We start from the raw sequence: 17,073 nt of genomic DNA on the forward strand, positions 1-17,073 counted from the left end.
AATGTACACACACGATAGAATTAAAAGAAAATTATTGAAACAGGAATGAAAAGGATAGGCTTTGAGTGCTGTGTACTGAGGGCAGATGGTACAACTAAGCATATATTCTGTAAGGAATTAAGAAAATCGGAAAGCAATCGCATAGAATTGGGGAAGTTAGAAACTCCAACTAAAGAAGATACCCGATATATTAGACAGGCTCTGGAAGTTAGAATTAAAAGTATGTCAGCTGTACTGTCTGTGTTTGAAGGTAACTAATGACAATGAATTGTCTGGAGATTGCAGGGCTTTGCACATACAGTTCTAGTAGTGTGCCCTCAATCAGTGTGTTGTGGTGAGAGCAACGATGATCTGGGAAACTTGTGGTAATTAAGGCTTTAAACTATTCAAAGTTCAAATTGTATCAATTTTTCAAAGTCTTGTTACATATATTTGACATGTAATGTATATGCATTGGAATTCAGTGAATGCTGTTAGACTCGTTACATATACAGTATGTATACGTGCATAGTTCGTAATTTGAGTATGATACTGTTCCTCTTCGTCTATTTTGCCATCATATTTTAAATTTATTTTTTCATTGGAATTAGTTTCTTTACCTAAAAGTGTTGTTTAAATTTTAATGTCCCAGACCGTTGTTAGAAAATATGTATAATACCTCCATGGTTTAAAACAACCTGATCGTTGGTAAAGCGCTGCGCAAACCATGAATGTTAGTTTGTAAGCTGCGCCAAATGAACAGATGCAAAGTTAATGTAACTCGCTCAGCACGACAACTGTCAACAGCACAAGAAACTTTGGAGCAGACGATATTTTAATATTTATTCAAGATTATTCTCTCACCAGTAACAACTTCTCTCTTACGTATGGAATTTGACGACGAATTCTACTTAGAGGAAGATAAACTGTAAGTATAGATTAGACACTAATTATGTTTAAGCAGGGAGAACGTTCTTACTAAACTTCCATTTAATTGTAGTCTAATCGCATTTTCTACAGGTCTATATTCCAAACTTGAAAATAAGAGTTCTCTGTGTGTTTGGAATAATTATGGCTCTCAGTGTAAGAATAAAGCTAGTGTTATTATTAAGATAGGCACAATTTGTGGACCACTGTGTGAAAACAAAATCAAGGGGCTATATAAGAAATGAGACGTTCATGGGTGAATCCTAACCTAACCTTGAGCACTAGGTTATTATGTGACCATGGTATAATTCCAGCAGAAAATTCATTACCTGATCACTGTAAAAAATTATATCATTTTGAAAATGACTAAGGAAAATACATGGATGAATATATGATACTTTCTAGTTGTGTAGATCTTTGGGTCGCCAGGCCTGCTACTTGCATAGAAAAGGAGAATCCTTTCTATCTGTGTCCGTCACCCATATTTTATTGTATGTATGAGTATATTGGTTATTGAACTAATGCTAATCACTCACTGATTTTTTTTTCATTAGTTTTCTTGTTGTTTAGTTTTGTTCTGATGTTTTTATCTTTCGCAAAAGTATCGTTTTCTGATTACCACTAACTAACATAAGCCTCAACAGTAATGAGGAACCCAAGGTCAGAATGATTGTTTTATGTGGGATAACGTTAAAACTAACAAATTAGAGAAGATAATAACAGCAAAAAATAAGAAAAATAACAGAAAAAATTGTTTTTAATACAAAAGTGAGAGGGCAAAACAACATGTAGGGACTAACAGTTATCTCTTAGACAGTGTTTTCTCTCGAGTAATGTTTTCTTTCGAGCTCTGTTTTCTTTCTAACACACACTTCTCAATCTTTAACATGATCCTGTTTAAAAGGTAAATAAACATAAGAACACACCTAACCTAGCCCAGAAGCCATAACCTTACCTACTAGCCGTATCCTTAGCTTACACGGAGACTTCGTCTGTAATGTCTTACTTTAATTGAAAAGGCACTGTACACGCTTCCTGATGACATTCCTGCCTCTTCTGACTCGTTCTCCATTACTGGAGGACCCCCCCCCCCCCTCCGAACATCCTTTGAGGGGGAAGCAAATTCCTAAGCACATCTATCGTGGGAGTGTTTCTTCTCCTCGAGGGAGCTCACTCATAGGGACTCCTTTCCAGCGATCTGTTGCTGAAGGTCAGCGGGTGTCGTTCACGACGTGCTCGCCCTCCTCTTTGCCTCAGAGGTGCTCCTTCGCCATTGGTGAAGAGATGCCTCTTTGGCTCTTCAGCCTCGTCATTGCAGCCCTTTTGCGCAGAGGAGCCTCCTCGTTCGACGTCATCTGGCTCTCGGCCTTTGCCTGCCTTCGGACCTTCTCTCAATGATGCTGCTAGTCCATGAACTTCGGTTGTGGACTCTCCGCCTGAGGATTGCTCGCGATCCCCTTCGGAGGATGTTCTTCCTTCCAAAGGACGCATCCTCTCGCCAGCTCGACATCCTACTCTCCAATCTTCAACTCACCGACCAACTGCCCGTTCATCTCGTGTCCTGTCTCCTCCATCTCGCGGATTGCCTACGCGCCAATCGTCCGCATGCTATTTGCCTGCGCGTCTTTCTCATGCGTGCCATTTACCAGCGAGTGCTTCTCCGGCTCGTTAAGAGGATCCTGTTCTATGCGCGCCTTCCGACCAACGCATCGTCTGCCAGTGCACCAAGCTCCTTCCAAGCACCATTCTCCCAGACAATGCATTGCTTCAGATCACCATTCGTCTGGACATGGGACTGCTGCCCCTCGCCAAAACTCAAGGTAATCCCTTGAGTTTTGAGCCATTGGTGCTTGCCAACTCACTCCACGCCAACAGTCACCTAATCGTCAACGGTTCTCCTGACAGAACATTCCAACCGCCAAGCGTCATCCTGCTCCAACGTTCGCCAGCTCACCAGTGCTCACCAACGCGACAACGCTCACCGACGTGCGCCTATTTCCCCGAACTCTCATCATCAACAGTTGTAGATTAGACAATGCCCGCCGACGCGTAGCCGCTTGCCAACATATGGGAATATGCCACAACCTCGGCAGGCACAGGCAGAAGTGGATATTCTTCATCCTCCTCCAACTTCCAGGAAGTCGTGCCATCTAACGGAGGATCAGGTAGGTGTCCACAAAAAGGAACTGGAACAGAAAGGTACGTGTTTGCCCTCCAGACCATCGGTCCTCTCACCCAGGACGGGCAGAGTCGTTTCCCACAGGTCTCCGTCACCCCATTCCCCTCTCCGCAAACGCATAACAGCACGACCGGCGGGGAAAGAAGAAAAGGGTGCTCCCGGGGAGTTCAAGATTCCGGTGCCAAAGGTGAACCCACGGTATCAGAAAGCTCTAGAGAAGACTCCTCAAAGGGACCCTTTAGTTCCCTTCCCTTCACATGATATTTCCAACAGCACCAGTGTTAGCAAGCAGCCCTGGTTTAGTGCCATTGTCAGGGCAGTAGTGCAAGCTTTCCGGCCTGTCTATTCAGCTCGCTCTTCCGAGGCCTCTGCTAGCCTTCAACACCCTTCGGCACTAGCAGAGGATTAGAGGGGTCTCAGATACCATTGCAATCCTCTAGGGTGAAACTGACCCCTGTGAGGCCTTCAACAACAAGGCCAAACCTCCCTGGTACTCCTGCCAGACGCTCTCCTGGATCACCGCCACCCCAGGCAAGGGATCATCACAAGGAACATGTCAGTCTCCTCCCCTCCACCTTCGGAAGAAAACTCCTCTCGTGAGGAGAGCATTCTACCTCTGGTAGAAACCAGGAAGGATAGACCTTTCAGGTTTTCCATGTTGGAGATGTACCTTCTGCCCTGCAAGGAGTCAAAGGACTCTAAGACACTACCAAAGTCCTCCACGAGGACTACCAGGCCCAAAGGAACCGTCAGTCACCCCAGAGATGACCATGATCCCACCCTGAGATGAGCTCTTTGGAGTGAATTAAGGAGACTTCTCTGCCAATCCCACCTTAGAGAGGGAACAGAAAGAGTTGGAGCATGCGTTTTGGCAAATTCTGACTCTGATGAGGGTTATCAACTGGTTTGCCGACCCAGAGATAGATCCTCCTCTGGAAGGGCAAAGACAGTCCTAGACTGTGTCTTTGGCACTCTATAGCTTTCAAAGTCCAGTGCAGCTTTGCCCTGGTCTCAGGGGCTGAAGAGGTCTTGGCTTAAGATCGCTCTACAACTCTCCGATTTCTCCTCTGTTCATTTGGGCTTCTCCCACCTCCTCGCATCCAGCAAAGGAGGTACTATTAGGTCTTGGACGAGCCTCGGCCAGCTCTTCCACTTCACCACTCTCTGGAAGAGCTGACCAAGGGGTGGTGTCTAGAGAGAGACTCCAGCCGTCAGGTTGCGTTTTCAGTGATGGCGATCCTCAATAGAAAGAAAGTTGCGAAGTATGCCATGCAGGCTACTTCGTGGCTAGATCTTTGGTTGGGGTCCCTGGGAATCCTTGTACTGACCAAGGATTTCGCTAAGGAAAGTACCAGGAAGGCTTTGGAAACCTTCCTCCTCTCGGGTACCCTTACCATCGAGTTCTTAGCTCACCAAGTTTTGAACTTGTGGGCTCATACCATCTTTAAGTGAAGGGACTTGGTATTGGAGAGGTCCCATCAGCAGGTCCCTAACGCCAAGATCATAAGGTTCAGGAACTCCTCTCTCGAGGGGTCTTTATTGTTTGAGCCAAGGGACGTGGAGCAGGCTGCAGAGAGGTTGGGGAAGTCCCACTAGGACTCTCTCCTCCACAGGGCCTTAACATCCTGGTCCTACAGCCCGCCAGCTCCTCAGCAGCCGAACCTGCCTAAAATCTTGACGAGTAAGACAGCAGCGAGGAAAACGGTGTCTAAAAAGCCCTTTCTTTCTAAACACAAGAAAGGCACAAAGTCCTCCAGGGGAGGAAAATATCCTAAAAGGAGTGGCCATGGCCTACAAAGTTGCTGGAACAGGTGGAAGCAACTTGGGGCTGATCCCTGGACAGTCTCAGTGATTTGTTAAGGGTATTGCGTCCCGTTCATGTCTTCTATCCCTCCCCTGATCAAGGATCTAGTATCGATAGACTCCTTTGGAATGGGATCAACAAAGGGGCTAGCCCTTCAGGCAGAAGTCTTGACCATGTTGGAGATGGGCACTTTCCAAGAGGTCTTCTACGATTCCCAAGGCTTCTTCAGTCGGCTCTCTCGTGAAAAAGGCGTCTGAAGGCTGTAGACCAGTCTTCGACTACTCAGCTCTGAACAAATTTGTCAAGTAAACTCCTTTCAGCATGGAGACTGCAGACATGGTCAGACAAGCGGTAAGACCACAGGGCTTCTTGTGCGCACTGGACCTAAAGGACGGGTACTACCAGATCCCAATCCATCCGTCTTCAAAGAAGTACCTAAGATTCAGCGTGGACGACAGGAAATACCAGTCCAGGGTATTATGCTTTGGTCTTTCTACAGCACCCTAAGTCTTCACCAGACTGTTCGCCCTAGTGTCATCTTGGTCACACAGGATTAGCATCCGTCTCCTCCGTTATCGGGACGACTGGCTCATCCTAGCAGACTCGGTGGCAACCCTTCTTCAACACTGCGCCATACATCTTAGGCTTTGCCAGGATCTCGGGATCATGGTAAACCTTGAGAAGTCCTCCCTGCTTCCCACTCAAAGACTGGTAAACCTAGGTATGATCATAGACACCAATTTCCACAAAGCCTTCCTATCAGATGACAGGATAATGAGGCTGAGAAAGGTCGCAAGACCCTTTCTCAGACGAGAACTCCAGAAGTAGCTATGTCTCCTCGGACACCTATCATCCTTAGCTAGTCTAGTTCCCAACGGCTCCCTGAGGATTCGATCCCTCCAGTGACAGCTCAAGTCCAGGTTGAAGCAATCCTTCGATTCCCCGGACACTCTAATCCCTATGGGACCAGCGGAATGGACAGATCTTTAGTGATGGGTGGCAGCCAAGAATCTGCGGAGGAGCGTAGATCGTCTCGTCCTCCCCCCAGACATGATGCTGTTCTCAGATGCTTCAAAAGAAGGGTGGGGCACCCACGTGGTGCACCACACAACCTGAGGCCTTTGGTCAGTCGGGAAAATACCTCCATAAAACTCTTAGAGCTGTCTTTCTGGCCCTTCAACAGTTTCATTAGTTCCTTGTGGGCCACTCAGTGGTGGTGATGAGCAACAACACCATTGTAGTAGCTTACATCAACAAGCAAGGAGATACTTTTTCGGAGCCCCTATCCCATCTAATAGCATGCTTCATTCTAGACAAAAGGAATGGGCTCGCCGACAACATGAGCAGAGCATCTCAGATAGTGAGTTCATAATGGTCTTTGGATCATCTAGTAGCCAACAAAGTCCTGACTTTGTGGGGTTCTCTGATGGTGGAGTTCTTTGCAATGGCCCTGAACTTCAGGCTCCTTTTGTACTGCTCCCCAGTCCCAGACCCCAAGGCACTCTGGCAAAATGCATTCCAACAATGGTGGGACATCATTGATGTTTACCCCTTTCTGTCTGATGAGGAGAGTGCTGCACCACACAGCCTCAGGCCTTTGGTCAGAGTCCAAAAAGTACCTCCAAATAAATCTCTTAGGGATGAAGGTCAGCTTTCTGGCCCTTCAGCAGGTCCCCTCAGTTCCTGGTGGGCCTCTCAGTGGTGGTAATGAGCGACAGCACCACAGTAGTTGCTTACATCAACAAAAAAGGAGATACTTTTTCACAGCACCTATCCCCTCTAGCAGGAGAAATACTGAGATGTGCTGAAGTCTGCTCGGTACTGCTATCAGCCTGCTTCATTCCAGGCAAGAGGAATGTGCTTGCTGACAATCTGAGCAGAGCATCTCAAATAGTGGGTACTGTATGGCATTTGGATCATCTACTAGCCAACAAAGTCCTGGTTTTGTGGGGTTCTCTGACTGTGGATCTGTTTGTAACTGCCCCGAACTTCAAGCTCCCGCTGAACTGCTTCCCAGTCCCAAAACCTAAGGCTCTCTGGCAAGATGTATTCCAACAACGGTGGGACAACATCGACGTTTACGCCTTTCCCCCGTTCTGTCTGATGAGAAGGGTTATCAACAAGGCCAGAACACTGGTTAACCTCTCAATGACTCTCATAGCTCTGCTATGGCATCATTTGGAATGGTTCCTGGACCTTCTTCAGCTCTGGAGGGAGTCTCCAAGAGAACTCCCTCCACAAAACGATCTACTCGGACAACCACACGTCAACATCTACCACAAAGCCGTAGCTTCGCTACGACTTCACGTCTCGAGACTATCCAGCAACTCCTCACTCAGAGAGGATTTTCGCAACAAGTTGAAAAAAAGATGTCTGGATATGTGAGGAAGTCCTCAGCAGCAGTCAACCAGGCAAAGTGGAACGTTTTCTGTGGATGGTGTCATGGAACGGATATCTCTCCACTTGATGCCACTATTCCAGCAATACCAGAGTTCATGTAATTTCGGGAGGAAATGCATCTTTCAGTTTTGGCAGTGGAAGGCTATTGCTCAGCCTTGAGCCTTGCATTCAAACTGAAAGGAATGATCATCTCCTCATCACTAGAACTTTTCTTACTCATATGGAGTTACGAACTTACCTGTCCTCAGTCAGAAGTGAGACCTCCCCCTTGGAACGTGATTCGAGTTCTCCGTCTCTAAAGAGGCCTTCATACGAACCATTACCCCAGGCAACAGATAGCCACCTGACTTGGAAGATGGTGTTACTGCTCGCCTTGGCTTCGGCCAAACAAGTCGGTGAACTGCATGGTCTCTCATATGACATCGCCCATTCATGGGATGGGGAGAGGTGACGTTCAGCTTCATCCCTGAGTTTGTTGCCAAGACTTAGAATCAAGGGGTGTTGGATCCTAGATTCGACTCCTTCCGGATAATGAGTCTCCGTTCCGTAACCGAAGACCCAGATCATCTGTTACTTTGCCCAGTAAGAATTTTGAGGCTCTACCTTAAGAGAACAGCAGCAGACTGCTCTCGAGTGCCTTCGCTTTTCATCAGCACTTGGAGGAACAAGAGGAGGATCACGAGCAAACACCATCACTGCATGGATTTGCAGTCTTTAATCATGTTCTGAATCCAGATCCTCCTCCATCACATTGACCCAAAGCTCACGGTGTCAGGGGCATAGTTACGTCCCTGGCCTTCAAAAGAAATTACTCTGTGACGCAGGTTTTACAAGCTTGTATGTGGAAGCACCAGAGGACTTTCACAGCTCATTACCTGCAAGACGTGACCCACAGAAGACTTGATGCGTTCTCTATCGGTCCTTTGGTGGCTGCACAACAGCTAATTTAGTACCTCAAGCTCCTTATTGGACAAGTAGCAGAAAGTTGAGGGCACTGTTATCCGGTTTTAGTCTACGTATATGAAAAGAAATGACTGGCAATTTTTCTTTTCTTCATCCTCCCTTCTCTTGGGAAAAATAGTAGCTTGGGTTCTCTGCACAAGCTGGCCTCAACCACTGTAGGTAAACCATGCTCCCTTGTGTACCTAGTATTGGTTCAATATTGTTATGTCTCCATCCCCTGGCAAGATGGTATTGGGAAAGTATTGGTCAACTCTGTTATTTCCTACAAAGACTTGGAATAGCTTTTACCTTGACAATCTCACTGCTAATATATCGCAAGGTTTAGCGAAGTCTTAGGGTGTCCTTATTTTTGGTACTAACCTATTCATAAAAAGGAGACCCTGGTAAAGCCAAAAATCCAGATTGGCAGGGACATCCACCGTCTTAATGGGTAAATCACCCCTGTAAATATTGTAGGTTTGTATTCCAATTACGGAACAAATGACAAATTTGGAAATAATTTGTATTTTTCCTTCCGATACAAATCTTTAGCTATGGTGTGTGAGTGAAGCTACCCCCGCTAACTAGCAGGATGGGTAGTTAACCCGGGCTAAATTTTGATGGCTCGTCCTTTCAGCGAGTAATACCCCTATAAATAGCTAAAGGTTTGTATCGTTAGGAAAAATACAAATTATTTCCAAATTTGTCATGTTTGTGTTAGCGTAGAAGCAAATCATATATTTTAAAAGAATTTTGTATTTTTCCTAGTTATACAAACTTGAGTCCTTTAGGTTTGACTTCTCGCTACACCCTCCCCCCACAAGTCCCAGGCAAAATCAAAATGAAGGTTTTGATTGCTGATAGACCTGTACCACTTCACCAGTGGCTACTGGGTGGTGGCTGCCAGAACCTTGATAATTCTTCATTGACCATTTCCAGCCTTTGTCGGAATCTTACCCCTCCTATAGTATAGCTGCGAAAAATTCAATTTTCAATATTTAACTTAGCCGGTGATTATATAGCTGCAACTCTGTTGCCCGACAGACAACTCTACGGTAAAAACTCGCCAGCGATCGCTACACAGGTTGCGGGTGTGCCCAACAGCGCCATCTGTCGTCCAGATACCCAGTACTCAATGTAAACAAAGACTCAATTTTCTCTCTGTCGAGCTATCGACAAGACGTACTTACTCGCTGTTGCTAAACTGGAGTTTTTTCACAACTAATTGGTGAAGTACTTTATTCTAGTTTTGAGCTTTCGCTGTGCAGGGTTTCTCTTCACACAAATCCTTGAACTCTTTTTGATAACGGATTCTTTGTTGATGACTTTTTGATAGTTTTTTGAATTTCCCTTTGACCAATTCAAAATGGCTGACCCTTCACAAGTCCCAAAATTTAGGAAGTGCAATGCTAGGGACTGTTCAAGGCGTCTTCCGAAGGCTTCTATCGACCCTCACACTGTTTGTTCCAATTGTCGGGATAAAACCTGTCAATTGGAAGATCGGTGTGAGGAGTGCGTTGGGCTTTCGGAATTCGATTTTATCGAATTCCAAAAGTATACACGTAGGCTAGAGAGAGATAGAGTTAGGAGAAGTTCTTCTCGTTCTATTGATATATCCTCTCCTCATGCCCCACAACCTATTCCTTCCCCTGTAGTGGTTGCTCCTAACCCCCCTCCTGGCACTCAGGAACCTTCGATGGCTGATATGATGCGTGCCATCCAGGCTCTGGGTGAGAGAGTCGAGTCCCTTGCTAGCGACCGTAATCAGCTCATGGCGGATGTGAAGGAGCTTAAGTGCAAAAGTGCAGTGGGAAGTGCTAAAGTGCCGAGTGATAGTGTTGTGGATAGTGTTGCGCTTGAGGGTTCGCCTGTTCGTGCCTGTCGTCCTCCTAGTCCGGGACCTCTTGCAAGCTCCCAAGTCCAGGGGAGAAGCAATGTCGTACGACAAATGGGTTCGAGAGGCTTTAATCAGCGAACAGACGTTCCCTCCGTGGTATCGGGCGTATCTACCCAAGATCGCCCCTACCTAACTAAGACGAGAGAGCCCATTTATACCTCATCTTCGGAAGGTGTTTCTCGCAAGAAACCCTGGACCAAGGTCTCACGACCGTTAAAACGCAAGTCGGTCCCTTCAGCGCAAGTCCAACGGCCCGGTTGTAGCCACTGGGTCAGTTCGGACTCGCTGCCGTCATCCGATGACTGCTCACCGCCTAAGAGAGGCAAAGCGGTACCGCTTCAGACAGTAACACCGTCTGTCGCTGCACCTGCTCCCGTAGACCCTAAGTGGTCTCTACTGCAAGACATGCAGTCAAAACTGATGTCTCTTATGCAGGACTTTCGTGCGGAGAAGGTTGCTGCCGCACCAGCTAGTGCAGTACCTAGCCTACAACCTTCCACACGATCGGTTGTGCGTCCTGTGGACGCTGAGGTAACCTTCTCACGCACACCAGTTGAGAGAGTTCCGCCACCCATGCGTTCCAGTGTGATCTGCCAGCCGCATGTTGACGTTAAGCGACGCACGGAGGTCTTAGTTGACGTTCGAAAGGTTCAACAACCGTCAGAGTTGCTTTGTTTTGACGCGGTGCGTCAACCTCCGCAACCCAGTGTGGTTTCCACTGCGCACCCACATCAGTCCAGACAGTCTGGAGTAGACGCTGTGCGTCCCCGCGCTGCCATGGTTGTTGCCAGCTCACAGACTGGGCAGCAGTTCCATGACGTTGCGTCCGGCTCAGTCACGCATGCACCCGTGCGACCGTACTCAGCGAACCAGCCGTTACCCACTCCGTTGCCGTTTCCTCATCAGTTATCGGATGAGGGACTTTCTGATGATGATGTTGCTGCACACATAGATGAACCACAATCAGAATTGGACGAGCCTAAGTCTTCTCAACCCTCTTTGGACTTTAGGAAAGTTTTGGCCATTTTCAAAGAGATGTTTCCGGACCAGTTTGTTTCTGTGGCTCCGCGTTCTCCTCCGTCAGAGTTTGTGTTAGGCATGCCGTCTACCACTCCTGCCTTTACTAGACTCGTCCTCGCACGCTCGTCCAAGAGAGCTTTGCGGGTTTTAGGAGAATGGTTGCAGTCCAAGAAGAGTTTAGGGAAGACAGCCTTTACGTTTCCCCCTGCTAAACTCTCTTCTAGATCGAGCGTCTGGTATGCCACGGAAGAAGTTCTCGGCTTGGGAGTTCCTGCCTCTGCCCAGGGCGACTTCTCAAGCCTGGTAGACTCTCCCCGCCGCCTTGCCATGAGACGCTCAAAGATATGTTGGTCATCTTCGGACCTGGACCACCTTTTGAAAGGTATCTTTAGGGCCTTCGAAGTTTTTAACTTCTTAGACTGGTGTCTAGGAGCCCTAAGCAGAAAGATCTCTCCAACAGAGAAAGAGACTTCCTTGCTCATTATGTCCTGCATGGACAAGGCCATACGTGATGGGTCTAATGAGCTTGCTGCATCATTTGTGTCCGGAGTCCTTAAAAAGCGTGAAAACCTATGCTCATTCCTTTCAGCTGGAGTTACACCGTGCCAGAGATCCGAGCTTCTGTTTGCTCCTCTTTCCAAGTGTCTTTTTCCAGAAGACCTGATTAAGGAAATAGCCGCCTCATTGATACAGAAGGACACTCACGATCTTGTTGCGTCCTCCGCTCGCAAAGCTACCCCTTTGCCTACCTTGTCAGCTAGACCAAGGATGGACACTCCAGCGTCCCGTTTTATTCCGCCCTTTCGTGGCAGAACCTCCAGCAGAGGAGGTGCTCGTGCTGAAGGGAAACGAGGAAAGAAGAAAGGAACCAAGTCCTTTAAGGGCAGAGTCTGACTGCCAGCTTCTTCAGACAGCAGTGGGAGCCAGACTCAAGAACTTCTGGCAGACCTGGGAAAAGAGAGGCGCAGATGCACAATCTGTGAAGTTGCTCAGAGAGGGGTACAAGATCCCTTTTGTACGGAAACCCCCTCTAGCAACGTCTCCCATCGATCTCTCTCCCAGGTACAGAGAGGAAGACAAGAGACGAGCCTTGAAACAGGAAGTGTCTCTTTTACTAGAGAAGGGAGCGGTGGTCAAAGTCTCGGACCATCAAACTCCGGGATTCTACAACCGACTCTTCTTGGTGTCAAAGAAGACAGGAGGGTGGAGGCCGGTGCTAGACGTCAGTGCTCTGAATGTCTTTGTCACAAAGCAGACGTTCTCCATGGAGACCACAAAGTCAGTCCTAGCAGCGGTCAGAAGGGAAGACTGGATGGTCTCTTTAGACCTAAGGGACGCCTACTTCCACGTCCCCATCCACCCGGACTCCCAACCTTTTCTGAGATTCGTTTTCGAAAAGGTTGTCTACCAGTTTCAAGCCCTGTGCTTTGGCCTAAGCACAGCTCCTCTTGTGTTTACGAGGCTGATGAGGAATGTAGCCAAATTCCTTCATTTAGCGGACATCCGAGCCTCCCTCTATTTGGACGACTGGCTTGTCAGAGCTTCTTCCAGTCGTCGCTGTCTGAAGGATCTAAAGTGGACTCTAGATCTGACCAAGGAATTGGGTCTCCTTGTCAATATGGAAAAGTCACGACTGGTCCCATCCCAAACTATTGTGTATTTAGGGATGGAGATTCACAGTCTAGCTTTTCCGTCGGCCCCCAGAACAAGCCAAGCCCAGTTATGCATCCAGAACATGCTGAAGAAGGAACGATGTTCAGTCAGGAAGTGGATGAGTCTGATAGGGACGCTATCATCCCTGGAACAGTTTGTGTCATTAGGAAGACTACACCTCCGTCCTCTTCAATACCACCTAGCATTTCACTGGAAAAAGGACAAGACGCTAGAAGCGGTCTCGATCCCCATTTCCAAGAAGATGAAGTCTTGCCTGACTTGGTGGAAGGACAGTATCAGCCTAAGAGAGGGTCTTCCCCTGGCTGTTCAGACTCCCAACCACGTTCTCTTCTCGGACGCATCGGACGTAGGCTGGGGCGCGACATTAGACGGTCGGGAATGTTCGGGACTATGGAACTCGAGTCAAAGGATAATGCATATCAACTGCAAGGAGCTACTGGCAGTACATCTGGCCTTGAAAAGCTTCAGGTCTCTCCTTCAAGGCAAAGTGGTGGAAGTGAACTCGGACAACACCACTGCCTTGGCGTACATCTCCAAGCAAGGAGGGACCCACTCACTGACGTTGTACGAGATCGCAAGGGACCTGCTCATCTGGTCAAAAGGTAAAAACATATCACTAGTAACGAGGTTCATCCAAGGCAACTTGAATGTCATGGCAGATTGTCTCAGTCGGAAGGGGCAAGTAATTCCAACAGAATGGACCCTCCACAAGGATGTATGCAAGAGACTTTGGGCCACTTGGGGCCAACCAACCATAGATCTCTTTGCAACCTCGATGACCAAGAGGCTCCCAATATATTGCTCACCAATCCCGGACCCAGCAGCAATACATATAGATGCCTTTCTCCTAGATTGGTAGCATCTAGATCTATACGCATTCCCACCGTTCAAGATTGTCAACAAGGTACTGCAGAAGTTCGCCTCTCACGAAGGGACAAGGTTGACGCTAGTTGCTCCCCTCTGGCCCGCGAGAGAATGGTTCACCGAGGTACTTCGATGGCTAGTAGACGTTCCCAGAAGTCTTCCTCTAAGGGTGGACCTTCTACGTCAGCCACACGTAAAGAAGGTACACCAAAGCCTCCACGCTCTTCGTCTGACTGCCTTCAGACTATCGAAAGACTCTCGAGAGCTAGAGGCTTTTCGAAGGAGGCAGCCAGTGCGATTGCTAGAGCAAGGAGAACATCCACCCTTAGAGTCTACCAATCGAAGTGGGAAGTCTTCCGAAACTGGTGCAAGTCAGTATCTGTATCCTCGACCAGTACCTCTGTAGCTCAAATAGCTGACTTTCTCTTATACCTGAGAAAAGAACGATCACTTTCAGCTCCCACTATCAAGGGCTACAGAAGCATGTTGGCATTGGTCTTCCGGCATAGAGGCTTAGATCTTTCCAACAATAAAGATCTACAGGACCTCCTTAAGTCTTTTGAGACCACGAAGGAGCGTCGTTTGGTTACACCTGGTTGGAATTTAGACGTGGTACTAAGATTCCTCATGTCAGACAGGTTTGAGCCGCTACAATCAGCCTCCCTGAAAGATCTCACCTTAAAGACACTTTTCCTGGTATGCTTAGCCACAGCTAAAAGAGTCAGTGAGATTCATGCCTTCAGCAAGAACATCGGATTTTCGTCAGAAAAAGCTACATGTTCACTACAACTTGGTTTTCTAGCCAAAAATGAGCTACCTTCTCGACCTTGGCCGAAATCGTTCGATATTCCCAGCTTATCGAAGATGGTAGGCAATGAACTAGAACGAGTCTTATGCCCTGTGAGAGCTCTTAAGTTCTATTTAAAACGAACTAAACCTTTACGAGGCCTATCTGAAGCTTTATGGTGTTCAGTTAAGAAACCATCTTTGCCTATGTCAAAGAATGCTTTATCCTATTTTATCAGACTGTTAATACGAGAAGCTCATTCCCATCTGAGTGAGGAAGACCAAGCATTGCTGAAGGTAAGGACACACGAAGTTAGAGCTGTCGCAACTTCAGTGGCCTTTAAGCAAAATAGATCTCTGCGAAGTATAATGGACGCAACCTATTGGAGAAGCAAGTCAGTGTTTGCGTCTTTTTATCTAAAGGATGTCCAGTCTCTTTACGAGGACTGCTACACACTGGGACCATTCGTAGCAGCGAGTGCAGTAGTGGGTGAGGGCTCAACCACTACAATTCCCTAATTCCATACCCTTTTAATCTTTCTCTTGAAATGTTTTTATTGTTGTTTTTTGGGTTGTCCGGAAGGCTAAGAAGCCTTTCGCATCCTGGTTGATTTGGCGGGTGGTCAAAGTCATTTCTTGAGAGCGCCTAGATTAGGGGTTTTGATGAGGTCCTGTTGTATGGGTTGCAACCCTTGATACTTCAGATCCTAGGGGTCGATCAGCATCCTAAGAGGATCGCGAGGCTCCGTAAGGAAGACGTACTTAAAAGGCAGAGTAATTGTTCAAGTCGACTTCCTTACCAGGTACCTATTTATTTTGTTTTTGTTATTTTGATAACTTCTAAAATGAAATAAAAACTCTTAGCTCATAAAAGTGTAAACATATATTGCTGGTCTCTACCCACCCCCCTGGGTGTGAATCAGCTATATAATCACCGGCTAAGTTAAATATTGAAAAATGTTATTTTGATAATAAAATAAATTTTTGAATATACTTACCCGGTGATTATAAATTAAAGGACCCTCCCTTCCTCCCCAATAGAGACGCAGTGGGACGAGGAGAAAATTGAGTCTTTGTTTACATTGAGTACTGGGTATCTGGACGACAGATGGCGCTGTTGGGCACACCCGCAACCTGTGTAGCGATCGCTGGCGAGTTTTTACCGTAGAGTTGTCTGTCGGGCAACAGAGTTGCAGCTATATAATCACCGGGTAAGTATATTCAAAAATTTATTTTATTATCAAAATAACATATTTCTTTTAAAATTTTAGGTATCTCCATCTTCTCTTTAACTTCCTCTTCTTCTGTCAAGATATTTCCATATTAATCTTTGATAATTCCTACCTCTCATACATCCTGCCTGTCTTTTGTTCCCACATCTTAAATTCTGTATTATGATTATTATTATTATTATTATTATTATTATTATTATTACTAGCCAAGCTATAACCCTAGTTGGAAAAGCAAGATGCTATAAGCCCAAGGGCTCCAACAGGGAAAAATAGCCCAGTGAGGAAAGGAAACAAGGAAATAAACAAATGAAGAGAATAAATTAACAATATATCATTCTAAAAATAGTAACAGCGTCAAAACAGATATGTCCTATATAAACTATTAACAAAGTCAAAAACAGATATGTCATATGTAAACTATAAAAAGACTCATGTCAGCCTGGTCAACATAAATACATTTGCTCCAACTTTGAACTTTTGAAGTTCTACTGATTCAACTACCCGATTAGGAAGATCATTCCACAACTTGATAGCAGCTGGAATAAAACTTCTAGAATACTGTGTAGTATTGAGTCTCATGATGGAGAAGGTCTGGCTATTAGAATTAACTGCCTGCCTAGTGTTACGAACAGGATAAAATTGTCCAGGGAGATCTGAATGTAAAGGATGGTCAGAGTTATGAAAAATCTTATGCAACATGCATAATGAATTAATTGAACGACGGTGCCAAAGATTAATATCTAAATCAGGAATAAGAAATTTAATAGATCGTAATTTTCTGTCCAACAAATTAAGATGAGAATCAGCAGCTGAAGACCAGACAGGAGAACAATACTCAAAACAAGGTAGAATGAAAGAATTAAAACACTTCTTCAGAATTGATTGATCACCAAAAATCTTGTAAGACTTTCTCAATAAGCCAATTTTTTGGGCAATTGAAGAAGTCACAGACCTAATGTGTTTCTCAAAAGTAAATTTGCTGTCGAGAATCACACCTAAAATTTTAAGAGAGTCATACAAATTTGATGAAACATTATCAATACTGAGATCCGGATGTGGAGGAGCCACCGTCCTTGACCTACTTACAATCATACTTTGAGTTTTGTTAGGATTCAACTTCATACCCCATAATTTGCACCATGCACTAATTTTAGCTAAATCTCTATTAAGGGATTCACCAACCACAGATCTACATTCAGGGGATGGAATTGATGCAAAGAGAGTAGCATCATCTGCATATGCAACAAGCTTGTTTTCTAGGCCAAACCACATGTCATGTGTATATAGTATGAAAAGTAATGGGCCAAGAACACTACCCTGTGGAACACCAGATATCACATTCCTATACTCACTATGGTGCCCATCAGCA

The 17,073-nt window shown here is 46.1% G+C and overlaps 1 protein-coding gene across 5 annotated transcripts in view; it reads left to right on the forward strand.

Annotated features, from left to right (window-relative positions):
- Positions 1-720: 720 nt before the first annotated feature.
- The window catches only part of PICK1 (protein interacting with PRKCA 1), a 150,019-nt gene continuing 133,666 nt past the window's right edge, over positions 721-17,073 (forward strand). Inside the window, exon 1 of one of the 5 annotated variants that reach the window (XM_068390019.1) lies at positions 721-907. In XM_068390019.1, coding sequence (XP_068246120.1) covers positions 867-907 — 41 coding nt within the window. In that variant the 5' untranslated portion in view covers positions 721-866. The remainder of the gene's footprint in view (positions 908-17,073) is intronic. The other 4 variants (XM_068390024.1, XM_068390049.1, XM_068390039.1 and 1 more) reach the window with 4 other exon arrangements.

This window comes from Palaemon carinicauda, chromosome 1 (genome assembly GCF_036898095.1).
Source record: "Palaemon carinicauda isolate YSFRI2023 chromosome 1, ASM3689809v2, whole genome shotgun sequence".
Classification (NCBI taxonomy): Eukaryota; Metazoa; Arthropoda; class Malacostraca; order Decapoda; family Palaemonidae; genus Palaemon; species Palaemon carinicauda.